Below are 27587 nucleotides of genomic sequence, written 5' to 3'. Positions count from 1 at the left end.
CCTGCAATATATCACAGGAAATATTTCCTTTACATAATACAAGTTGTCTAGTAACTAAATGAATTTGATAATATTCTGTTTTAAACATTAAATGATGCTATACTGACCCCAAAAGACTAACGACTCAATACTCATTTTTTACTTCTCAACTAAAAAAAGTTACTAATTGTTTATCTGTTCTCCCTCTTATTAACTGTTCCCATCCCCAAATCAGCCAATTATAATTTGAAACTAAGTCTTAGTTTTAGATTACCACAATGGCAATTCTAGGAATTTCTAGGAATACAGAACTGCAGGTAATTAATTTACTAATATACGTAATACCAGACTTTTTAATGTTCTTAATCTTGTGAAACTTTTTATTACAATAAAATTTTCAGACAAAATCGGAAAATAGTACAATTACCCCTCATTTTTACCACCCAAATTTAATAATTATCCAGATTATGCTACATTTGCTTCATATACCCTTTTGTTAAGTATTTCAAACAAGTCCCAGATCGTTAATTCACTTCTCTATATATAAACATCAGTATTAATCACTACAAAATACTTTTTCTTCTAAGCTGCAATGCCATTATCACACCTAAATCAACAATCTAAGTAATTTTTAAGCCATACTTAGCTTTGAGAAAAAACTTTTAAAGCACTAGAAAAGGGCTTTAATTCAGCCATCAAAACGTATTTCATAGGGGCGCCTGGGTGGCTCAGTCGGTTAAGCATCTGACTTCGGCTCAGGTCATAATCTCACGGTCTGTGAGTTCGAGCCCCCCATCAGGCTCTGTGCTGACAGCTCGGAGCCTGGAGCCTGTTTCGGATTCTGTGTCTCCCTCTCTCTGACCCTCCCCCGTTCATGTTCTGTCTCTCTCTGTCTCAAAAATAAACGCTAAAAAAAATTTTTTTAAACAGATTTTATAAATTACACTTTTCTCAATAAACATGCTTTTTAGCCATAAAACTTTCCCACAGATTTAACATACATGACTCAAATCATTACTTTTCAGTATTTAGTATATCAAAGCTAGCATTTGGATTGGTTGCCATGCATTTTATCCCTACCACTGAAGAGAATAAATGCATCAAGATTTACAGAGCAGCTAAAGTTTGAAAGACCACCACCACCAAAATAAACAAATTTTAACTAGGTCCCACATCAGCTTGCCCCTTCTCCATTCAAGGAAAAGGCACTCCTCCCTGGCATAAGCAAACAAGAATATCATTAATCTCTGAGCAAACTCTTCTAAACACATAAATGATCCCAATTTTTAAAAAAGCAACTAACTGGCAATTCATTCACTTCAAAATACCACTGGTAAAAGTAGCCATACTATACATTTTATGTTGACATGCAGACTACCAAGTAAATTAGGTCTTACTCAGGTACAAAAGCAAGATCTGCTTCTCCACTTTAACTGTGACAGCACTTAACTCCACTAATATTTTCACCAGATTACTGGGGGAAATTAAGTTTAGGGAGTGCAGAGAGGGGACACAAGAAAAAGAAAAAGTGGTTATTGCTCAAATGTTTAGCAAAAGTTGTTAATGACTAAAAAATGATCCAGTGAACACTGGAACTGGCAATAACAATAAAATAAAACCTACAATGGCAAAAGCTACTACAGGTTAAAATGTAATATAAACAAATTAGACATGAACAACAGAGGGACTAAAGAATCACTGGTTCTCATTTTAGAGTTTATATGGGGAAAAAAGATCCCAATGTAAGTAATTTCTGTAAAACGAAAACTGATTTAAAAAAATGGAAAATGGTGGGGCACCTAGGTAGCTCAGTTAGTTAAGCATCTGACTCGATTTCGGCTCAGGTCATGATCTCAACTGTTTGTGGGATTGAGCCCTGCAATGGACTCAGCTGTCAGTGTGGAGAGCCTGCTGGGATTTACTCTCTTTCTCTCTCTCTCTCTCTCTCTCTCTCTCTCCTCCTCCTCTCCCTGCCTCCCTCCAGCATGCACTCACTCTCTCAAAATAAATAAACTTAAAAAAAAACAGAAAATGGTTTAAGGAATTAATCTATCTCAATGGCTTAATTTTGGCATTTGACAAAAATGGATCATATAATTCTAAGTAAAATGGCATATGCACAAAAGAGCATTTATCAGAACCAAAACATTCTGTATTTATCACCAACCCCTCTCCAGAACTCCTCCCAGAAATGCTTCTATTATAGCAACAAGGATTGCCTAATCAATAACCTCAAATAATGCAAGTAATTTTATATAAATCTTACTTGTATCTGAGATGATACTTGAGGATCAGGAAAAATTAGCCAAAGACTCACATGAACAACATCCTGAAATGCCACTATCAGAAAGTGAAAAATGCACACAGGCAGGTCATGGTTAATGATTAAAACCGTAATACCACTTCTCAAGAAGCATTCTTGGAAACTAGAATATTAAACACTCAAGGAATCCACAAGAAGACACAAATCTTACAATACTTCTATATATGGGAAAATATCTGGGAAGAGGGGAAAAAAAGATCAATCTTTTTAAATAATACCTCAACCAGTTTTACCAAAATAATGAAAGAGAAAAATTAAAATAGTACAGAACCCATCAATTGTAAAACATGTGGAATTCTACAAAAGACAGGAAGCAGTTTTTTGTTTTTGCTGATAACGCAAGCAACATAAAAACAGAAGAGATACCACAAAAGATACATTCCTATATATTAACTCAGTAAAATGTTTCCCTAACAATCTAGATTTGCTTCCCAACAAATGGACCCATATCAAAACTAATTAGAAAATAAAAAGCAACCATTAACTCTTATTAGAGTTATAAAGCAAAGGGAAGAAAAGAATAAATGACAAAACTTTACTTACTAAAATGAAATCATTATATTCCACAAGATTTTCTTAAAATCATTCCTGAAGAAACTTAAGAAAAAAATAGTACTAACTGGTTATCTTAAAATACTCAAAAAAAGTAGAGTTCTTAAATAGAAAGTTTTCCAGTTTCACGCATATTACTGAATCAAGCAATTACTTCTGAATAAGTTAAGGTACATTTCATCAGCCATTCCTTTCCAAATGGCACAGATAACTTCACTGACCACCTTGAATATGTCTACAGTCACATAAACAAAAAGAAATACTGACAAAGAGAGGGGAGCTTTATTAAAAGCAAGAAGAATGTTGTTGCCAGCCAAATGACATTGCTCTGAAGCTTTTGGATCCAAGACAGGATGGTAACTTATAGCAATGACAAAACATTTGACTGAATGATGACAGGTGGCACACTTGATCTTGGAAAGGCACTCTCAAAATGCTGCAGGCAGAAAATCAAGTATTTTGTTTAGGAATGTAGTCTTGGATTCTGCTAGGCACATCTTTCCTCAACCATGAGGGCAAGACTTTTGTATAGACTCAATCTAACCGTATTTGTTTCAAATATACTTCATAGACTTCCATTCTCTACAGTATGACCACAAAAGAAAAATTGGCCATATTTTTAAAATTCTCAAGAAAAATCAATGAAAACATGAGTCTGATCTCAAATGGGGTGAAGGTCAACTTTCAATTTACATAGGCAATAAAAACAAGACAGCAGAAATACAAACAATGAATGATGGGAGAAGGAGGGGAAAAAGCTAACTAAATGCCAAGATCTTTGTTCAACATGTTTAAGAAAGTATTCCTCTTTTTATCCCATCCTAAAACAAGTCCTAATGATTTTTTCTGTATGTTTGGCACTATAAAATTAAATTTTTTATTACATTATTACACAATTTTATCTTTCAACATTTGCCTGGATATTTCCCAGAAACATGGAAAACTGGTAGATGTTAATCCTTTAAAGTTTGGCAAATCTGTTATAAATCAAAAGAAATTTTAAAGTTCATCAGTGTTGGAAGTCAGGTCCCTAGCCACTCAAACTCTTAAGTGTGCCAGAAGTTTCCCTGGGGCACTCAGGATTACCACTTGCAGAGAAAGGAAGGAAAAGGAAGGAGCTGACGAAGATCAAGTTAGGCTGGGATAGAATCACAACAAAGGCCTCAGATGACCCCACTGGAAGCTCTGAAACTCAGAACTAAGATGGGGCTTAAGGATGCCCTACGTTGAGGCAAGGGACCCAGGTCTTTAATAGACTGGTCTTCAGACACAGGCTACTCCCAGGAAGGGGTGTGAGCTTGACTGAGAGGTTCTCTTCGTCCAAGGGCAATTCCCAGGAAGGTCTGACAGCCCCAGCAACACTCTCAGTGATTAAGAGAATGAAGTCCTTCACTCTTGAGTGGGGATTTGGGTAGTGCATATATGGCATTCATTATAATTAGTTAATTCTGTTAACTGTCCAAATCTGATCAATTTTGAGTAAATATATGTAATGAATAATAATGATGTGCTTTTAAAAGAGATTTGGCCTGAGGTGCCTGGGTGGCTCAGTCAGTTGAGCATCTGACTTTGGCTCAGGTCTTGATCTCACGGTTAGCAGGTTTGAGCCCCGCTGTCAGGCTCTGTGCTGACAGCTCAGAACCTGAAGCCTGCTTCAGATTCTGTGTCTCCCTCTCTCTCTGACCCTCCCCCGCTCCCACTCACTATCTCAAAAAAAAAAAAAAAAAAAAAAAAAAAAAAAAAAAAATAAGAGACTTGGTCCTCCATTTATTAAAGCTATAAAGTGACTATCTAGGTTCTTTCCAGTCCTAAAATTTGATGATTATAAGATTTTATGGCAAGATTCATAGAGTTTATCAAAAGTCTTACCATTGGCTATAATTATTGAGGTCACAGAAAGTTCTATCTGGTATGTTGAAATTTTCTATAAAAGTTTCAAAATAAAATTCAATAAATGTTGCAAATTACCAGAGGCTTTACATATTTAAATATTCTCCCTCTTTCCCCACTTCCCACTGTCCTCACAGCCACTCCTGTCCAACATACACACACACAAACACCCTTTTCTTCTTTCCTCCAAGGTAAGTCTTCCATCCTCTACTGCTCTGGCTCCAATCCTCCCTTCATCAGTTACCCACCTAACTATTCATACCTTTTCACATTTCTACTTTCAACCTTCCTTCCCTATAGCAATTTCCCTTCCAGTTGTTCATATACTAAAGTATTTCCCTAGACTCAATCTTCTAAAGGAAGGTAAAAATTGCTGCTCTCAAACCAATGGGCATTTCTTGTTGATCATTCTTCCTTAAAAGGAAGGGTTGCTCTCCTCTGTTCTCTCCTAACACTGTCTCCTCAACGTCTTACATCTTCTTCTTCTGTCGTCTCCTTAATTTCAGTATTCCCCATGTTTCTATATTAAGATCCATCCTTCTTACTCCATTCCAGTGTTCCACAGTAATCTTGGTTCACAGACCCCTTTGAGAATCTCATTATACACACAGGCAAAAAAACAAATTGCTGTATGGAATCTCATAGGGATCATGAATCTTTCTGAAGGAGAGATACGATACCCCAAGTTAAAAACTGCTCCACACATTCCTTCCAGAGTGATTTGCCCATAAAGCTGGTTCAATTACCATTTATAAACTGAATCTTTACCTCTGGCTCTAATCTTCTCTCCTAAGTCCAGACCCATTTATCTAACTGCCTACCAGGAATCTCATCTCTCCTTTGATCACTCAAACTAAACAAGGGGAAATATAAACATACTTCCCCTAACCCCCCACCTAAAAACCTGCTCCTCCTCCTGCATCCCTTATTCTCTTGGATGCTGACATTATTCACCCAGAAATCAAACTAGATAAACTTGATACACCATCTAGTCTCTTCACCAGAATTCCACATCTGGGCTCCAGAGTCTCACTGCATGTTTCTAAGTCTGCCAGGTCCACCCTTCAGGTTTTATCCCCATGACTACTCCTGCCTTAACTGAACCCTCACCATTTCTCACCCTGAATACTGCAAGTTTTCTAGCTTCTCTTCCTGCCTTGACTTCACCTGCTCCAGGCCACCTTCCACACTACCACCAAGTAATCTTTCTAGAACACAAGTCTGATTTTGTCTCTCTTTTCAAAACCCCTCATAAAGACATAAAAAATGTAAAACAAAAAACCTTTAACCAGCCTTTAAAACCTTTAAACAGCCTTTAAAAATCCAAGGACCTTTCAGAATCTGGCCCCTACCAAACCTCCCCACCCAAAACTTCATACCATTAAGCTTTTTCCATCCCCATTCCATTCCATACAAACTCCATATTCCATCCTCAGCTACCACTGGACACTCCAAAACATGCCATGCTTACTCATTCCTCTGTGAATTGCTCTTCCTAGAATGTCCTTCCTTCCTTGTGAAGTAAACTATTCTTAAAAATCAATTCAAATATGACCTCCAAGAGGAAGCGTTCCTTAATTCCTACCCCGCAGCTTATTTAAAAAAGCACTCTGCACAATCGCCTAATATATCACTTCTCACAATATATTGTCACCATTCACTTGGTTTCATTCAAGGCTAGAAACTTATTTAGCTCTCTATTTTTAAGCCCATGTTGGCACATAAGCCAGCACCTAATAAAGTACAATGAATGAATTACAAAAAGCACATTAGAGCTGGGAGCGACCTTGGAAATCAACTTGTGCCATTTTAACCAAGATGGACTTTCATAAGATTACACAGCTTGTTACTGAAAATAAGAAATAGAAGCAGAATCTACTGATTCCCAACCTAGGGTTTTTTCTACTTACCCAGCATCATCCCTACTTCTGCTATTAAGTCCATGACATCCACTGAGACATTTCAGTTTCCTTCATCAAAAAGAATGATCACTGAAACTGGGCCATAGAAGAATCAATAATTAACCATAAGATGTGAAACCTTTTGAAGGGAAAGAAGAAACAGGCATGGGTACTGGCAATAATGGATAGTGGGGGGTGGGGTAGGACAGAAAAAGTGACAGTAAGGGGAGGATGGATGCTCAACAATAGTTTTGTGAGGGTCAGGAAATCCTTACTGCACAGAAACTGAGGCTACAAGAGTCCTGCCTGGATTCTCTATACACCAACTTCAATTTCTAATGAAGTTCAATTTCTAAAGTTAAGCTTAAATGTTCCAAGTGAACACATATGCTATATAAAGCACTGCACTATGTTCCTACAAAGAGATTCCAACAAAAAAGCTTAGTCTACGTACCAGTCTAAGAAGTTACAACATTAGAAACCTTAAGTGAAGACTCTGTGTATACATTAAATGTGTACAAACATATAACCTATCATACAAAATAAGTAAATACATACGTATTAAACTACTATGATTAAAATGAGATAGTCCAGCCTACATTCAGTCTCCAAAAGCAGTATTAATGTACACGTAAGGAGTGGGAAAATACACTTCTAACCAGTGTCAAAAGTCTGACATAAGGTCTCAATAATCCTTCCATAATCCAACCCACTGACCTAAATATCCCCATTCTTCACCTTTGCCAAAGAGTTAACTTTTTAGGCTACCTTCATTTAAGAAAGCATTTCTCTTTCCTCAATCCATTAAACAATTTCTGAGGCCCAGCTACATGACACTTACTGTGATAGAGCCTACCACTCCCATTTAAAAAAGGATTCTATGACCTTTTTTACATCTCTGAATTACAGCACCAAAATTACACTCCAAAACTAAAGATGTAACGAATGTTTTCAAAACAATAACTAGTAGGATATCTCCTAGAAACATACAAGGAAATAATCTCTGGATTCAGTTAAGAACAAAAATGACAACACCATAAGAAGATCATACATATCACTTAACAAATGAACACAAACGAATTAACTGTTTTGGACAATTAAAACTGTTCTTAAAGCCAGTTTTTAGTCTTGCAAAAAAAAAAAAAAAAAAAAAAAAACCTGTGCCAAATATAGTTTTGCAGGCATATGTTGAAGCCTAAACCTCTTAAAAATCTTTACATTAGGCAAAATTCATAAGCATGACTGCTACTATAAAGAATAGTGAGCTCAAGTCAAAGAGAAATGAATTTCAGATCACAGAACAACTCTCCTAAGAAGACAGCACTATTTTCCTCTTGGTACAGACTCCTAATCCAGGTCTGTTTTTCTTAAGTCTTTGACTGAAGACTGAACAGCACTTAAAAAATAGGTTCTCTTACACTTCGACACGTTTATTTTAGTAGTAAACCAAAAAGCAAATATATGCCTCAAAATATCAACAGGTTAATAAAATAACAAATTAAGGTTTCAAAAAAAATATTAGTTCTCTTATTCAAGCAGCCACACCCATTAGCTCCCTGGTATGACAAAAAAATATGCATTTTAACTAAAGATAGGAAGGAAAGAATATGACACATATGCATAAATCACTAAAAGTGGTGATACAGAGTAGAGTATCTTGGCCAATAATTATAAACTTAACCAATTATTATAAAGTTTATTACAACAATTATATCATTTTAAGTAAGTACTACTACAATGACACGAATGACAGCTAAACATGTATGCCAAGAAAGCAGTGGGGTGAAAAAGAAAAATCTATTTCCGGTTTGGGGAAAGGAATAAAACTAGTTTGCTGTGAAATGAAAACTAACAGTCAAATTTTAAAAGAATGAACGTTACTCAAGCCAAGCTCTTCACCAAATATCTGAGCGGTCAAACTTCAGAATTTCTTGGGGCGCCTGGGTGGCTCAGTCGGTTGAGCGCCGACTTCGGCTCAGGTCACGATCTCGCGGTCCGTGAGTTCGAGCCCCACATCGGGCGCCTGTGCTGACAGCTAAGAGCCCGGAGCCTGTTTCAGATTCTGTGTCTCCCTCTCTCTGACCCTCCCCCATTCATGCTCTGTCTCTCTCTGTCTCAAAAATAAATAAACGTTAAAAAAAAAAAATTTTTTTTAAAAACTTCAGAATTTCTTTAACTTTTATGTCTTTGGTTAACCTAAAACTATGAAAAAATACTTTCTGATACTCTTGGTGATGTCAATAGTTTTTATACAAGGTAAGCTTCACCAGCCAACTACTATCATAAACTAAAAAAAACCCAAACACACCACAGATTATTAAATGAATGATGTATAACCACTCAGACCCACAACATATTCATAAACTCAAGTTATACCTCATTTCATATTCTATTAAGATAAGTGATGTCTGACATTCTCTTTTAATTTTTAATAATTACACAAGAGATTTTTATAGTGTTTTGCAGTTACAGAGCACTCTGGTAATATTCCACTATTTTCGTATTTTAGCAAAGCAATGATGGTCTTTTATTAAATTATACCAGTAAGAACACAGGCTGGTCAATTAGTCACAATTAAGTTGATCAACCAAACATTCACCAAATTAGTCAATATAAATCTAGATCCAAATTCCTCAAACTAGTGTTCCACTGAACCAGAAGACATAAAGAGGTTTATCTTAATAACCCTTGGAGAGTATTCCCAAAATATGTTAGTGTCTTAAAACTGAATACTATCAAGAAACTGGCCTAATACAGCATTGTTACTTTTTTTTAAAGTGCACCTATTAACTGGACATGAAGAGTATTCCAATACACACTACTGTCATCTAGGGGTTAATACTAGAATCACCTATGTGGCCTACTCCAGAATTTCTGGAGAAGCTGCCCAGGAATATACATTTTTTAAAAAAACGTTTATTTATTCATTTTGAGAGAGACCGAGAACACGAGCAAGAGAGGAGCAGAGAGAAGAATTCCAAACAGGCTCCACACTGTCAGCACAGAGCCCCAAGTGGGGATCGATCTCACTAACCCTGAGATCATGACCTGAGCCAAAATTAAGAGTCAGATGCTTAACTGACTGAGCCACCCAGGCACCCCAGGAATGTACATTTTTAAAATCTTCTCAAGTAATTTCCTGTGCACAAACAGAATTGGGAACTACTAAAGATACTTTCACCTGTTTTGCCTTACTGCCATCTTTCACAGTAACAAGAATTTGGGAGGATTTGTTCTAATCATTTAAGTGGGAAATCTGATGAAGTAATTTTGGGGCAAAAAAGTTTTAATTAGGATTTTAGTAAAGACTATACTATAAAGTTCATTTTAAGAAAACCTACAAATTCTTAACTTCTAACAAAGGCTACATCCTGTTTTATTTAAATTGTGTTACAAAATGCATTTCGGTGACATTTCTACTCTAAAATGATTTATCTTGTCTATAAACTCATGAATGTTGAAAACATATGTTAAAATTGAATACATTATACAAGGATAAAACTAAGAATGTGACTTAGTGTTTGGAATTCTTGTATTTTTTACTAAAAATACTTTTTAACCGTTTCTGTGTTTTGTCACTAAGTGATGAATTAAGAGTGACTTCAGACTGGTATTTGCTAACACTTCAAATAACACACTTCAAGTGTAAGTAATTCTTATTCTCTAAAAATAAAAGGCCACACTGCATATCACTACATTTTAACATTGCTTTTTGAGTAATTACCAATACACTGTCTATATTATATGCAGGATATTAGAACACAGACAATTTAAAGAACATGAATAATAATCATGAAGCAAATATTTAGAATCAATATTTTTATGCTCCTTACCCAGTATTTCAATACCAACTTAATTTTCTTAATGTTTCTGGTCCCTAACCAGTGGCCCATTGAACGGATATAGGAAGAATTAAAAGAACTAAAACAGTATGACTAAGAGATAACAAAATAACATGACTAACAATTTAAAATACGCATAGCAGATGGAAGGATTCCAGAGAATCATTAACTGGTTATGGCACCACTATTTGGTCCAGTATTCACCTGGCATCTCCTCAACTGCCTTATTTTAAAGGAATAGAAACAGTTAAACCATTTTTTTTTTTTTAAGCTTTCCATTTGGACGCAGTGATGGGTAAACCGTGTAAGCACACCTTTTTTTTTTTTTTTTAAAAACATTTATTTATTATTGAGAGACACAGAGAGACAGAGCATGAGCAGGGGAGGGGCAGAGAGGGAGAGAGAGACACAGAATCCGAAGCACGCTCCAGGCTCCAAGCTGTCAGCACAGAGCCCAATGCGGGGCTTGAGCCCACAAACAGCAAGATCATGACCTGAGCCAAAGTCAGATGCTTAACCGACTGAGCCACCCAGGCGCTCCGAAACACTTCTTTTTTAAATATCAGAAACCTTTTAATACACGAACATTGTGGAACACTTTGTTGAATCCAATTCACTAACACAGATTTGGGGAAATTGTTCTATAAGCATACAGTGGTGAGCTCCAGTGATCTGTTCATAACCCCATCCAGTTAAATGTCTTAAAACCAAAACTTGAGGGGTGCCTGGGTGGCTCAGTCAGTTAAGTGTCCAACTTTGGCTCAGGTCATGACAGGTCAGAGCCTGGAGCCTGCTTCAGATTCTGTGTCTCCCTCTCTGCCCCTCCCCTGTTCAAGTTGTCTCTCTCTCAAAAATGAATAAACATTAAAAAATAAAAATAAAAAAGTAAATAAAATCTTGAAATGAAACGAGTGAAGGCACCTTTCAATGCTCATGAACAAATCCAAGTTCTATTATTGTAATGGCACTGTCCAGTAGACTTTTATCCAATGATAGGAAATCTTTTATATCTGCAACATTCAGTGAGGTAACCATTACCTACATGTAGCTTCTGAGCACTTTAGATGTAAGCTAACTATAACTAAGAACTGCATCAACTAAATTTAATTTAAATTTACACCATCACAACAGCTGGTGGCTGCTATATGGGACAGCATAAGTTTAGAATATAATCTCTTTTCAGACAAAATGGAATATTTAGATTTATTCTTCTACCTGAAGTAACAAAAAACTGAACACAACAATGGTTTTCAGATACTGGGCAACAGAACAGTTATGGTGAGAGGGTGAACAAACAAGCTGAGCCATACAACTGCCCCAGCTTGCTGCCTGGAGCACTTTCAAGCCACAGAGCAAGGAGGAAAAACCCAGACAAGCCTCATGGTCTCCCTGAAGTGAGAGAACAGAGCTGGAAGGACAAGACACCCTGACTCCTGCAGGCAGAGTACTAGAGATGAGAGATGCACAGTGAAAGAGCACTAGAGATTTATAGAAGATCTTTCTTTTTTAAATTCCAGTTAGTTAAAATGCAGTGTAGTATTAGTTTCAGGTGTACAATACAGTGATTCAACATTTCCATACATCACCAGGTGCTCATCACAAATCACTCCTAAATCACCATCCTTCCACTTGCCCCCCTTCTGGTAACCATCAGGTTGTTCTCTATAGATAAGAGTTATACAAGATCTCTTTCAAGTCTTCAGCTGAGTACTAACGAGCACATTTGTATGAGGAAACTACCTCAGGCTGAAGAACCCCCAGAAAGGAGCAAAGAGGACAATGCCTATAACTCATAGGCAGCACCTATTCGCATCACCCAGAGTGAGAAAACTCATAATTCACAAGGGATCAGAGAGAGTACAGACGGTTCTTGTCTCAGTAGTATGAAAAAAAATTAACCCCCGAAGGCTGCTTAAAAACAAGTCTCAAAAGGATCAAACTCTTTCCAAGTAATTTAACCTTATCCCAAGAACAAAGCTCATCCCAAGAATAAAGAACAGTTACAATAGAAAAATATCCATCAGTAAGGTAAAATTTTAACAAGGTAAAATTTGTAGTATCTGGCTTTGAATCAAAATTAACTGGGCACGCAAAAAAGTAGGAAAATATGACCCATAATGAGCAGAAAAATCAATACAGCAAACCTAGAAGTAACAGGTGACAGAATTAATAAAAACAGAACATTAAAAATTATATAACCATGTTCCACATATTCAAAATTGTTTTATGTACCTAAAAACAAAGTTTCAAAATACATGAAGCAAAAACTTATGAAACTCCAAACTGACAAATCCATAATTATAGAGATTTCCAACACCTCTCAAAAACGGACAAAATACAAATCAGTAAGGATAGAGAAGATATGGACAACACTATAACCAACTTGTGAAAACGTCTTAATTGTTCTGAAATACTATGAACCAACAAATGTCCTCTGACTGCATAAGATAAAGCAGTCTTGATTCTGATCCAGGTAAGGTTTCACAAAATAATTCAAGATCACATCAGAATTCGATGGCTCAAGATAGTATCTAGGGCACAATAGACCTTACAAAATCCTCCATTCCTGAGGATTAAGAATCCTAATGCCTATAGCGACAAGCATGCAAAGTTAAAAAAAAATAAATGCAACAAAGGTTAGGCGAGACCAAGGGTAAACTGGAGAGGGCAAACCTCCAACCCCCAAGACAAACCCCCTCTCAACTACAGCCAGTGATGCCATGCCACAAGGTATCCACTGCTGCCAGACTTTACAATTTTCCAGGAGATACCTAAAATTTGGGGTTTTAAGTGAACTCTAGATTTTAAAACGTTGGCCACCAACTCTATAAATTTTTAGCCAAGCTAAAAAATGTCTGGGAGCCAAGTTCACAACGAAATCTCTGCTCTACTCCAACAACTTCATCTTACAAATGAAAAAGAGAAATTAAATAATTCACCCAACAACTTCACCTTACAAATGAGAAAGAAATTAAATAATTTGTCCAAATTGTCAAAGTAGATAATGCCATCTAACCACCTCCAAAATACTATGGGCATGGACACCAAAATCCACACTTTCAGAGGAAACAGAAACCAGGATGCTTCCAGGACAGGTAATTTAGTGATGCTTAACTTCTCAGGAAAAACATGAAAACTGTCTTCAGTTAAGCATCTGACTCTTGATTTCTGCTCAGGTCATGATCTCACGGTGACTTCGAGCCCCACGTTAGTGTGGAGTCTGCTTGGGATTCTCTCTCTCCTACACCTCCCCCAATTGCACTCTTCTCAAAACCAAAACAAAACAAAACAAAACAAAACCATCTTCCAAACAGTTGAAGGTCAAAATTTTATCAAAGACTTCCTGAATTGTTCCAGAGAACAAAAAAAATCAGTAGGAAACAATTATAAAAAAGGAGGCTTGGGAAAATGGAAGGAAGAACTTTCTAAAAAGAAAGTTCTTATTAAAAGTTGTCAATGATATAGTTATTTTGTAGAACAGAATTTACTTCAGCTCCCTACCCTAGAGGTATTCAAGAAAAGCCTTGGATGAACTTTCAAGAATATTACAGAAAAGATTATTTGATGTGAAAAAAATGGCTGTATGATTTGTGGTCCTTTCTGCCTAAAGCTTTGTAAATTGTCATCATGAAGAACAACCTAGTAATATCTTCCTTGTGTGACTGATGTAAAAATTGAGCTGGTAAGCTCAATGACACCATAAAGGGATCCCTCAGACAGCCCACAGCTTCTGATGAGTAGGACATCATATGTCATACCCTGAATATGTTCAGTCACAGGCCGGACAACCAAGTGATTAACTGTAAAGGGTATTCAGAAATCACAAGGATGCCTGAATTGGAATGCTCCCTTCTAATCCTAGATTTCTATATTATATCTGGCCAGAGTCCCAAATTTCACATCAAGTAGACATTTACATTTCAAAGGAACAGCATTTAGCAAGATTGACTAGGTTATACACTAGACCACCCACCCATACTTTAGGTATGCCTTTAATGGTTATACAAAAAATTTCAAAACCACTAAGCTTTGCCAGAAAATATTATTTCCAAATTTGAGACCAGACATCATTTTAAGTGCACATTTTCTGTATGGACAAAGGCTGATAGCTAATGTCAGCAACACAAAACACAAAAGCTAGAAAATTATATTAAAACAACTGAGGGGCGCCTGGGTGGCTCAGTTGGTTAAGCATCTGACTTTGGCTCAGGTCATGATCTCATGAGCCCTGCATCAGGCTCTGTGAGGACAGCTCAGAGCCTGGATCTTGCTTCAGATTCTGTGTCTCCCTCTCTCTCTGCCACTTGCACTCTGTCTCTCAAAAATGAATAAGTGGTAAAAAATAAAAATAAAAGACAAAAACTTGAGAAAACCAGATATTCTAACTTCAAAAATTCAAAGTATCTGGAGTAGAAAGGCAATGAATAAAAATAATTCTGCTAAAATATTATGGACTGAGAGCAAATGAAAGATAAGGTATATAGGAATTAATGTAAAATTTTATCTAAATTAATTTCCTGATAAGGGAACAAAATATTAATCTTTAAAAGAGAAAAGTCAAAGGTGACAGTTGGACACAGGAAAATGAGAAACTAGAATAAAATTTTGAAATATCACTTTTTAAAATAAAAGATAAAATTTAGAAAGTACATCAAAACTCACAAAACCTCCAATTAATCATATATAAAAGTAGCCAAGTGGACTCTGAGAGAAGCCAGTATAATAAGGCATTAGCCAATTATTAAAGTCATGCTATGCAAGCACAAAGAAAACAAGCAATGCAAAAAAAGGAGGACAGGATGTTATAATTAATCTGAGAATGACAACGAAAACCTCAAATCTCAGAAGGTATGTTGACTGTTTTACTATATCAGACATATAAAACTATTTTCAAAATCAACGTTTCCAACAAAAATAATATAAAAACAGGGAGGGGGACAAAGCATGAGAGACTCTTAAATATGGAGAACAGAGGGTTACTGGAGGGGTTGTGGGAGGGGGGATGGGCTAAATGGGTAAGGGGCATTAAGGAATCTACTCCTGAAATCATTATTGCACTATATGCTAATTTGGATGTAAATTTACAAAAAAAAAAAAAAAAATTAAATTAAAAATTCTGAACAGACAAAAATCAACAAAAAAGGGCACAAAATAAAAAGATTATAAAACAAATACATTGTATTTCTATCCTTTTCTAATTTCCAATACTTCTTTATAACCCCAATCCCCAGGGATCATCATATTATTCAACAATGTCTCATCCTTCTCAGGCCCACACCTAATCCACTCTAATTCCTATCCTACCTGCAACCTCTCCCAAACACCTGACCAAAATCCTGTATCAAACTGCTAAATCCCTGAAGAATATTTTATTAGGTTGTCTTTATATTATTCCAAACCAGCCTATCTAAATACTTCATGTCCTTCCAAAATCAATGTCCTTCCTGACTTCACTTCTGATATCTAAGCTACCTTTGCCTCCTTTAATCTTTCCCAAGCATCTGTATTAAACTGCCAGATTTTGTCAGTTCTTCAATACAATTCAGGGCATTTTATCAGGTGTTATGTGAAAGCACTGTGCTAAACATTGTAAATTTGAGGGTGGAAAATGTCTCATTTCATCTATTCACAGTAAAATATGCCTAACCATAGCAAAGTATAATACATACAGAACAAAGAATTCAAATGTTATGATAACCATAGCCGTAATTATCTGATGTTGTTCCTTTTCCACTCGCACCACTATTCAGGCTTCTATCTAATACAAATACATCTGTTATCCTTCGTAATTGAAAGTTTCACCATACTCTAATAATCAATACCGTATTCTACCCCCAAATTAATCTTTCCTAAAACAATTTTCTTTATTGTTTGTTGATTTTTGAGGGAGACAGAGTGCAAGTGGGGGAGGGGCAGAGAGAGAGGGAGACACAGGATCTGAAGCAGGATCCAGGCTCTGAGCTGTCAGCACAGAGCCCCACGCAGGGCTCAAACCTGTGACCCTCAAAATCATGACCTGAGCTGAGGTCTGACGCTTTACGGACTGAGCCACCCAGGCACCCATCCCAAAACAGAATTTCAAACACAACACTCTCTTTTTAAAATGCCATCTCACAGGCACCTGGGTGGCTCAGTCAGTTAAGTGTCTGACTTAGCTCAGGTCATCACCTCACGGTCTGTGGGTTCGAGCCCCACGTCGGGCTCTGTCCTGACAGCTCAGAGCCTGGAGCCTGCTTCGGATCCCGTGTCTCTCTCTTCCCCTCCCCTGCTCACACACTGTCTCTCTCTCTCAAAAATAAACATTAAAAAAACATTTTTTTTTAAATGCTGTTTCTCAAATGCTTACAATAGTGATTTGCAAAACCCCCTCCCCATATCAAGATGGTGAAGGTAAAACACAGATTACAAGAACCTGCTCACAGAGTTCCAATTCAATTAGTCTGATATGATAACTTGGAATCTGAATTTTATGGAGCCCTTTAGGTGATTTGATTTAGGTGGCCCACAGAGCATATTTTGGGGGGTATCAGGGCTCATCAAACAAAGACCCCTGAGTCTCAACAAACAGGGCAAGGTCTCTCCTACAAGAATTCCAACTACAGATAAACTTGACTTTCTGCAGTCAACTGTTCTAACCTTGCTGAAAATGTCCACCAATTTCACCATTCTTCTTGGCCCATCTCAACCTCCATACTTTCTAGATCTCACCAAACTGAAACAATTTCTACTGCCTAATTCTACAGTACTGTACTGCTTATCTTGAACCATTATTTAAACTAGTATTTATTAACACTTCAGGTGGTTATGTCATACGACAATGAACTGTGGATCAAACCTCTTTTCATCTCTTTCAGCATCTGGAACACACTTACAAGGACTCAGAAGTCCTTTCCCCAAGGCAATTTCATTTTGCATAAACATACCTAAGTAGGAATGAATAAATGAACTAGTTTTTAAAATACCAAAAGGGAAAAGTATAGAAAGATTTTTATTAGAAAAAGAAAACAGTTAAATAAATATATCTGAAATAAAAGTATATCTATCTGCCAAGACAAATTAGTAAATATTGTTCTTCCTTATCAACCTACCAAATAAATGCTCCATAATGAACTTAAGTCCCAAGAAAAAAAACTGGTAAACCAAATTCTGCTTAACACCAATCAGGTATGTTTAAACTCTGACCCAAACAGGTATTCAAAAAACAAGTTACATGGAGGGAAAAATTCACTTGTGATTAATTTCTGAAACTTTTACACATGCAACAAAAGCTAACTTACAAATGTTCTATTATGATGCTTGAGATTTTGGCATAAGTGACTCTAGCACAACACTTCGGCAGTAATTGTTGGTCTACTCATCTGTCTTCTCCGTAACAATGAGTAACATGGGTAATAACGATGTGTCTTATTCATCTTACTATTCCAGCACTTTGAACAGGTAATTAATAAAGATGTAATGAGTTATCTTTTCAAGATAAAAAATGATAGTGATTTTCCAAAAATAACACTAATGGCCCACAAGCATATCAAAGGATAATCAACATCACTAGAAAAATGGAAATCAAAACCACCACGGTATCACCTCATGCCCATTAGAATGGCTACTATTAAAAAAAAAAAAAAGTGGGGGTGCCTGGGTGGCTCAGTCAGTGTCTTGTGCTCTCTCTGCCCCTCCCCCCCACCTGTGTTGTCTGTCTGTCTGTCTCTCTCTCTGTAATAAATTTAAATTTTTTTTTTACAAAGTGCTGGCAACGATATGGAGAAATTGGAACCCATGTAGTATTGGTGGGATTGTAACATGATGCAACAACTATGGAAAACAGGAGGTTCCTCAAAAATATTAAAATGGAAATACTATATACACAATCCAACCATCCCATGTCTGGGTATATACCCAAAAGAACTGAAAGCAGGGTCTTGAGAGTTGTTTGCACACCCATGTTCACAGCAACATATTCACAAGAGCCAAAAGGTGGAAACAACCCAAAAGTCCATTGACTGATGAATGGATAAACAATTGTGGTATACAACATACAATGGAACATTAGTCAGCCTTAAAAAAAGGAAAATCCTTGGGGCGCCTGGATGGCTCAGTCAGTTAAGCAACAGACTTCAGCTCAGGTCTGATCTCATTCTATCTCTGAACCATTCATGAGTTCAAGCCCGGTATCCAGCTCTGTGCTGACAGCTCACAGCCTGGAGTCTGCTTCAGATTCTGTGTCTCCCTCTCTCTCCAACCCTCCCCCATTCGCACTCTCGTGTGTGTCTCTCTTTCAAAAATAAACAAACAGGGGCGCATGGGCGGCTCAGTCGGTTGAGCGTACGACTTCAGCTCAGGTCATGATCTCGCAGTCTGTGAGTTTGTGCTGACAGCTCAGAGCCTGGAGCCTGCTTCGGATTCTGTGTCTCCCTCTCTCTATCTGCCCCACCCCTGTTCATTCTCTCTCTCTCTCTCTCAAAAACAAACAAACATTAAATAAACAAACAAACATAAAAAAATTAGGGGCACTTGGGTGGCTCAGTCGGTTAGGCGTCTAACTTCGGCTCAGGTCAGGATCTCATGGTTTGTGGGTTCGAGCCCCACGTCAGGCTCTATGCTGACAGCTCAGAGACTGGAGCCTGCTTCAGATTCTGTGTCTTCCTCTCTCTCTGCCCCTCTCCCATTCATGATCTGCCTCTCAAAAATAAATAAACGTAAAAAAAAAATTTTTTTTTTAATTAAAAAAAGGAAAATCCTTACACATACTGTATGATGGATGAAACTTCAGGACATTATATTAGTCAATCACAAAAAGATAAATACCGTATGATTCCATTAATATAAAGTACCTAGAGTAGCCAAATTCAGAGAGACAAAAAGTAGAACGGTGGTTACCAGGGGCTGCAGAGGAGGGTAGTTAGTTGATGAATACAGAGTTTCAGATTTGCAAGATGAAAAAGTTCTGGAATTCTGTTTCACAACAACATAAATTTACTTAGTGTTATAGAACTGTACATTTTAAAATGGTTAAGATGATAAACTTTACACATTCATTACAATCAAAAATTTTAATTACACTGACTTTAAGTACAATAAAAATAAGTTCTTACGTATCAAAGAACTAATGCTTGAAAATATGTAAATATAAAACAGCATAAGATCTATGTATAATTATTCAAATGGCCTTTTAATTTAGCTTCCACCTAAGAGATAAGCAGCTTAAAAATAAAATATAAATAGCTTAAAATAAGTCACTCTGGAGGCACCCGAGTGACTCAGTCAGTTAAGCATTCAACTCTTAATTTCAGCTTAGGTCATTATCTCACAGTTCATGGGATCAAGTCCCTCGTGGGGCTCCACATTGACAGCACAGAGGCTGCTTGGGATGCTCTCTCCCCCTTTCTCTCTCCCCCTCCCCTGCTCCACTCAAAATAAATCTCTCTCCCCCAAGATAAATAAGTAAACATTAAAAAAAAAAAAAATCACTCCAAGCTGTATGTTCAAATTTCACTGTAGAAGATTCTTGCTAATTATAAATTGTATGCTCAGCCAAAAAGTATTTCTGGTAAAAGAAGACAATTCTGTAACTGAAAAATATTCTTGGGATCATCTACTACACTAATTATAATGTGGGTCCACAAACAATGGCAAAGGAGAATAGTAAGGAAAATTAAAAGTAGTTTTTCATAAAACTAATTTACTTAATTTTAAGGCATATACTTTATTCTGAGACCACATCTCCCCTACTCTGAAACTTTCTTTTGAATGCTAATTTCATCCATTCAACAAAAACGTGTTGAGCCAGTAACTCTCAGGTGCAATGCTGTTAAACTGAACAATAGAAGCAAGGTGCTCACCCTCAGGGAACTATCTCCTTTCTAGTGGAAAATAAGAATAGCAATTGTAAAAGATGATAGGGTTTTTAAGTCTTTAACACTCAAAACAAAAACCTGGTCAGCATAAGTAACCCTATGTCAGTGGGAAACACTAATCTATAGCCCCCTTCCATTTTATAAATGAGAACCTGGATGCCCAAAAGGTTTCACAATTTCAATAAATCCAAAGCCAAAACCACCTTGTTTCTAGACTCTAAAACACCAAACTATCCATGTGACTGAGTAGAGATTCAAACATGATTATTTACAGGACTCCAAATATCTCGGACTGATATTTTTCTACTTACTGTGTCCTTCCAATTCTAAGAGGATTTGATTCTATATACCAACCTTGTATCATTTGTGGACTTACAAGTTTAATGAAAAACTTAAAATCCCTAGGGCAGAATTTATCAAATCTCATGCCAGCCAAAGAAATTCTACTTTCTGATAAATGATAAAGCCAAGTCCAACATTGTAGAACAAGGGGAAAGAAGAGACACAAAAATAGCATCCACAGTAATACTGTCTTGGTCACTGTTTCTTTGGCCTAGAAAGTACAGTAATTCTCTGGAGCACTGCTATCCCATTCACTAGAAGCTTCAGACAGTTTAAATACACAAAGGAACTGAAAAACAAATAGTGATAATCAGCTAATTAACATTTCAAAGTACCACAATAACAAAACTTGTAGTTTCAGTGAATAATCTAGGTTTGACAATAACTGACCTGACAATACAGTCTCTTCCCTCACCTCCTTCTACCTTTCTCTAGTTCTGTACAAGGGTGGAATACTAAGCTTATAATACGTGCCAGACAACAAGTCCATAGGCTTGTTCTCATGGGTTCAAAAAGTTTTTCTCCACTTAAAAATAAACCCATGTAGAATACAAATTTGGGAGAAAAACTTGAAGGTGTAACTATCCCCTTTCATAAAGGAAACTGAGCCACAAAGTTAGAGACTTCCCCACACAGTAAGTACAAGAGCCAAGATATGAACCTAACTGCAAAGTTTGTAGGACTCTCATTTTGTTCCCGAATCTGTCATAAACACAAGTGCCTGGATAGGAGAGAGTGGATGAGGCAGGTGAAACACAAAAATGTACAAAAAATAATATTTTTCCCTGAGATATCAGAAGAATTAGATACAAAAACTGCACTGGAAGAGTTCTAAGTGCTTATGACTGGAACAAAGGGTTACAGAGGTTCAAAGGACAAACGACTTTTTGCTTGCAGTGAGCAAGGAAGAATTCAGTGAAGAGGGAGGAAATTGAGGAGTTAGACCACAGAGGAAAAAAAAAGTGTATTTTAGGCAGAAGAAACTTCAGAGAACAAAAGCGGGGTAAAGAGGAGGAAGACATAGGGCATTTATGTTTAGAAAAAGCAAAACAGCCTGGCTGAAGCACAGAAATTATGTAAGAGGGCAGTTAAATGTAAGGCTGAAAAGGTAGTACTAGGTCAGACTTCAGACAACCTGGTGAAACTCCCTATTTACAGCACCAGGATATAATTAAACTTTTACGTATTTGTTATCTTCATGAAATAATACACATGGCCTATTAACTTGAATGAATTTATGATTTTCAGCTAAGAAAAGGAATCTAGGACAGCACCTGATACAAGATGATTAAATGCTGGATCTGAATTCAAATAACCAATTTTTTTCTTCCTATCTCTTGACAACTAGAGACTTATGGGGGGGGGGGTGGTCAGAGAAGGCAGGCTGAACCTACACCCAGATTGCTGAAATTTATGGCAGCTACTCAATATAATTGGGGAAAAAATAGAACCCACAAATCTTTTCCATAGGAAAGCTTGAACAGAAAGAAATAATGACCAAAAAATCCCCCTCGTACTGACAAGACTAGCTTAAAAAAAAAAATAAAGCTGCAATTGGATTTTTTTTAAAGTAGCTTTATCTTTAATTTCATGTTTTAAAATCCAAGCTAGAATTTGGAAAAATGTTCATTTAGACCACAACTATCCTGAAGCAACTGATAAGAAATTAAAATTCCAAACACCTACTCGATTCAAAACTACCACTTCCCCCTTAAATTAGAGGGTTAAGTCCCATCCCCCTAATAAAAAGGAGGCCTACTAGATCTTTAAGTGTTACCTGGATAATGATATCACTCTCTATTGCTGTTCTAACAGGCCAGGGTGGGCTACCCTTTGCCCTCTCTTTCCCATACAAGAGTAGCGAACCCCGCAAAAGAAAAGGAAGTTATAGCAGCTCTATCTCCTCAGTTCAAAAACTATCAAAAGCTGTTAAGACATAAAAAGAAGCACTCCATAGAAAGTGGAAGTGGAGTGGGGGAGTACACTGAAACCAAGCAAATTCTTATTTATAAAATTTAAGTTGAAAGGAAACTTGGAATCTAGCCCAAAGCTCTTATTTTACACGTTAAGAAACTGAGGCCCAAGGCAGTGGTGATTTGCCCAGGGCAAACGCTTCCCTATAAAGGTGTTAAGTGTCTGTTACCAGTCACAGAAGCACTTAATCACATTCTAACAGTTACTTAAATGTTTATGAGATTAAGTACCTGGGGTGCAAAAACACAATCTTCATCTCCTCTGCATCCCCTTCAGTGCCTTGCCCCATGCCCCATGCCCCAGAGCTATTCAGAAAATCCTGAAGAATTCTCAAATGAATACCATGTCCTCTTTCTGATACCATAGCTACAAAATTTATTTTATCTAATATAAAGTGAAAGGCTGAAATGCTTAATCGAGTTCTGACTAAATGAGTGGATCAGCAAAACCTCAAAATTTGGGGCAGAATATGAAATGGAATATAGTACTCCTTCTTTTTTTTCCCTCTTTGATAGTTGCCATTTCCCTTGTATTAATGTTTTTAGTCCAGGTTTTATGAAAAACAACTACCATAGGTGCAAAATTAATCCAAATTATCAGCGCTTTTGAGACATTTCGATTTATTAAACAACTTAGCATATATTCATCTCTCAAAAATAACTTGAAAATATCCTACCCAGCACAAAATAATATTTTCGGGAGGGGGGGGGACCTAAAATAACGGTCTACCAGTCCACAACGTATTAAAACCACAAAACAGAAACACTCCTGTAAAAATCCCACCAGCTAAAGAGTACTATCAGTCTTCCTTGGCTCACTGCTTACCGTCAAACTGTCAGAGCATTTGTTGAAGAACACGGGGGAAAGTTCTGCACCGAGTTCACAGCTGTGGGTGCATCAGATTATACTACCACCCACACATAACACCAGTTTGGGGAAATGCAAACACGCCACATGTACATGTTTTAACCAGGCTTAACCACGTTTAACCAAGGTAGGTATTGTCAGCTCTTGTATCAAAGGTTTAAAAAAGGCAGCAATATGCAAACATACTTCAACTCATTTATATCATCACCAGAAATGGCAAGGAATTGATCCGAGACGAATTAAACAGTTCTGAACCTTAAGGCCGCTGTACAAAACAGTTTAGAAGGGCTGTCTTTCTGAAAAGTCGGGCAAAAATCCTTTGACGAGTTTGAAAACTAATGACCATACACTAATGCACAAATAACAAAAGCTTAGTACAAACCACCATGCCACCAAAGCGTTCTTGCTACCACTGCCCAGGTTTTCTAAAACAAGCACTGAAAGGGAACAATAAAAAGCGTCTCACCGCAAACACAGCAAGAGAGGGACTGTCGGAAGTAAGGCAAGAGCCTGTTAATCTCTGTAAACGCCTTGGGGTCTCCGGGGTCGTAGTTGAGCACTAGGCGGCTCGCGGAAATGTAGAGAGCAGTAGCATTCACGGGGTTCATTGCAGACACTTCGACACCGATGGCTCCCGGTTGAAAAAAAATTCCGGATCCAACTTTGTAAGCAGCCAGGGAACAATGGCGAATTTGCAACAATTCGGAGGAAATCAGAGAAGAACCACTGGCCAAAGTAGTAACCAAAATCCGCGCAAGTTTGTGGAGCTGAAGGAGTACTCCCACACATGGGGCCTTGGCGCCCCTCCTCCGTCCCTGAGACTTGCAGACGAAAAAAAAAAAAAGAGAGAGAGAGAGAGAGAGAGAGAGAGAGAGAGCAAGGGAAACCAGCGTTCGAGTTTGTTCCAGTCAGCCTCGGGGCGAACGAAGAATGCAGCAGCTTCGGCGCTCGGGTCAGGACTCGGCGCTCAGTCTAGCCCCGCGGCTCGGCGGGCGGCCTTCGCTGCATCTCCGGACACGGAGGCACCTCCTCAGGGCGAGCTGAGCGGGCGCGGGAGCAGGCCCCGGCCCGGTCCGAGGAGCCGGCACGCTTCTCACGCGCTGCAGGGTCCTTACTCCATCACAGCGCACGACGCAGAGGTAGGGGCGACCGCAAAGAGGACGGCTCGGGCGTCGGCTTCCTCAATCTAGTGCACCAAGCCGCGGCGGCGGCGAACGTTGCAGTTGCGGCTGGCGGAGGCCGCCGCCGCTCTCTCCATATCGGACGCGGGGCCGGACTGCGCCTGGCTCTCCGCCCCGGCGGTTATAGCCCCGCGGTTCCCTGAGGTGGCGAAGCGGGCAGGAGAGTCCCCCACCCGCTAGGGGAGGGCCGGAGAGGAAGTGCGCGGGCCGGAGAGGCCGGCGGCGGCGGCAGCGGGAGGGGGCGGGGAGCAGGCCCGGCCGGGCCGCGGCGGCGCCCCTTGCTCCTCAGTCGCTCACTCCGAGGTCACCAGGCGCAAGCGCCGCCCCCTCACTGCCCAGCCATCTTCTCCGCGCCGCGCACACGGAGACCTCCGCCGCCAAGCACGACGGCCGCCGCCGCCCACGGCTCCCGCCCGGCCGCAACTAAGGCGAGCGCTCACACCGCCAGGCCCCGCCGCCGCCCAGAGCACACGGCAAGGCCCCGCCGCAGGCCCCTCCCCCCGTGCCTCGCCGCCCTCACCCTGACTCCACGCGCCACTCTAACTCGGTAGGGCCCAGGCTGCTGCGGCCTTAATGAATCCCGCGGGCTGTGCGGCGCCTCAGGCCCTGCCGGCGACGACGACCGTTACCCCAACGGGCAAAGCCACTGTCATCCCCGAGACTCCCCCGCCGCCGTCGTCGCTAGCGCCCGCACGCATGCGCAGAACACACTCTCACCCCTCCCCCCGCCCTTCCCTTTCCCTTCGCTTCCCTTTTCCCCTGCTTCTCCTCTAAGAGCCCCCTCCACACCCTCCCAGAGCTACCGGCTCGCTCCGCGCATGCGCATTCCACTACCCAGCTCCGCTGCCTTTCGCCCTTACGCGTGCGCTTTGACCGCCCACCCAGAAAACCGGATAAACACAGCAGCCCGCTCACGCCAGCCCCTCCCGGCTGCCAATCCACCCTCGCCTCACTGCGCATGCCTGGCTCTCCACTTACGGCTCTAAGAACTGAGCATGCCCTCTGCAAGCCGCCTGTTCTTTCCGCCCCTCCCCCAAGCGCTCTCAAATTCCCTCTTAGGCGTGTGGGCTGGGGTGAAACATTCGTTGGTTGACCCATCTTTCCACGGCGCGGACTGTAGGCTTCTCGCACTACATTGCTTCCTCGGTGCCCGCCAACGATGAGGCCGGCCTTGGTCGCGCCATGTGGCGCTCCGCCCTGACAGCCTCTCCTCGCCCTGACTGACCACTGTGTGAGGAAATAGTTCCACACTGCCCCAAGCCCCGCCCTCGCGGCCTTTCTCCTAGAACCGCGCTGCCCTAGCACGGAAAGGGCGCTGCCCGCGCCTGTTTGCGCTCCCGGAGAAGCGTAGGCCAGCAGCAATCTGCGTGGCTGCGCGCCCAGCCGGCGTGCAAGCGACATTTGCTAGGTTAGGGTCTCGTCCTGCGTCGGTGGCAGCCTGAGGTCACTAAGACCCCGACAGGCGGTCTGTAAGCGTTGGGGCTCGGACCCACCTCCCCTCTCCTGTCCATCAGAGCAGGGCTCTTCCCGCGGCCTATGGTCTTTGGAGTCGGACGGACGCTAGCGGCCCGATCTTCCGGGGGCGCCGATCAGTACCTCACCGAGCTCCTACGGAGACACTGTCCGGTTCCAAAGCAAAACGAACCCCTCTTTTGGCTCCTTTAGCCGACCTAACCCTTCTTTGTGAATAGATCTGTTGAGGAAGCCACCGTCCTGCTTCAGAACAGACCCAAGTCCTTGAAAGTATTGGGTTTCTTTTAAAACAAGCTTTTGCCTGTTGTTTCTGTAGGAGACCAGGACACATATAAATAAACAAAAGCTTAACTTAACGTCGGATTCCCCTCCCCTCAAAAAGTACAAAACCGCACAGGAACCATTTTTTTATCTCTGGATAACACCAAAGCTCTTCAGCATAGTTTTTTGCACAAAATAAATGTGCGTGCACACACGCTTGCAAAGCGAAAGAAAGACATATCTTTTGGGGCACAAACAGTTTTAGGGACTTGCTACTTAAAGTAGAAATTGAGAAGCCATATAACTTCCGATAATTTCTAGTGCCACTTGAAGACAGTTTTATTTTAGTATATTATCTTCACTTACATATTAATAAGTAATAATGTAATAAGTATAAAAAATGTAATAATTACATAATAATTAAATTCCTAATTTTGTTAGGTAGCAAGCAGAAATTAAAGCTGTGCAAAGTATATTTGGTCATCTTGTATCTGGAAACCGACAAGTGTTCTCAAATTCATTCTCTTGTTTAAAAGCCCATCTTCCTTGGGTTGGTTGGTTGATAAGTGATGTTTTCTAAGCTCACCTTCAAGTAAAACTGTCACATTATACATTTCTATTTTTATTTCAGACTCTAACTTCTTCCACAAACCACAGGTTGTTTTCCTCCAGAGGAGCAACGTGGAGAGTAAAATAATCAGTACTGTTTTCCATTCAGACAACATAAATTATCAAGTGATTACTTGCAGGCCCTTAACCTTGCTGATTTTCTCATAACTGGATTTTTTTAATCACTTGAGATGTGCACAACCCAAATTAAAATTAATTTTATTGATGGTTTGTGGGGGGGGGGGGACTTAAACCAGTTTTTTTTTAGGGTCTGAAATTGCTTACAACTGGTGATAGTTTATGACACTGAGAGGCAAAGCATCTCATTGAAATATAGTGCCTGGTTTAACTATTTGGTTGCTGGAGGCTTGCCTAAAAATAAAATAAATGAACTATTTATAGAAAATGAAGTGTTTGGATCAAATATTTAGGAGAAATCATATATAATGTAACTCAAATCTCAAGTTATCAATTGAATATAATTTTTTCATATTTTATGTTTAATTATTATTTGGCAGTAACAATGTTAGGGTTGCTAGATC

At 39.3% G+C, this 27587-nt stretch overlaps 1 protein-coding gene across 3 annotated transcripts in view; it reads right to left on the bottom strand.

The window, feature by feature from the left end:
* Window positions 1–25445, bottom strand: part of MSL2 (MSL complex subunit 2) — a 35412-nt gene extending 9967 nt beyond the window's left edge. The window contains exons 1-2 of one of the 3 annotated variants that reach the window (XM_042956217.1): window positions 25223–25444; window positions 23988–24342 (exon numbers count right to left, since the gene is read on the bottom strand). In XM_042956217.1, the coding sequence (XP_042812151.1) occupies window positions 23988–24129 (142 nt within the window). In that variant the 5' untranslated portion in view covers window positions 24130–24342; window positions 25223–25444. The other 2 variants (XM_042956218.1, XM_007087410.3) reach the window with 2 other exon arrangements.
* Between the last annotated feature and the right edge of the window lie 2142 nt (window positions 25446–27587).

Source organism: Panthera tigris, chromosome C2 (assembly GCF_018350195.1).
Source record: "Panthera tigris isolate Pti1 chromosome C2, P.tigris_Pti1_mat1.1, whole genome shotgun sequence".
NCBI lineage: Eukaryota > Metazoa > Chordata > Mammalia > Carnivora > Felidae > Panthera > Panthera tigris.
This window is presented reverse-complemented; position numbering and strand designations above follow the sequence as displayed.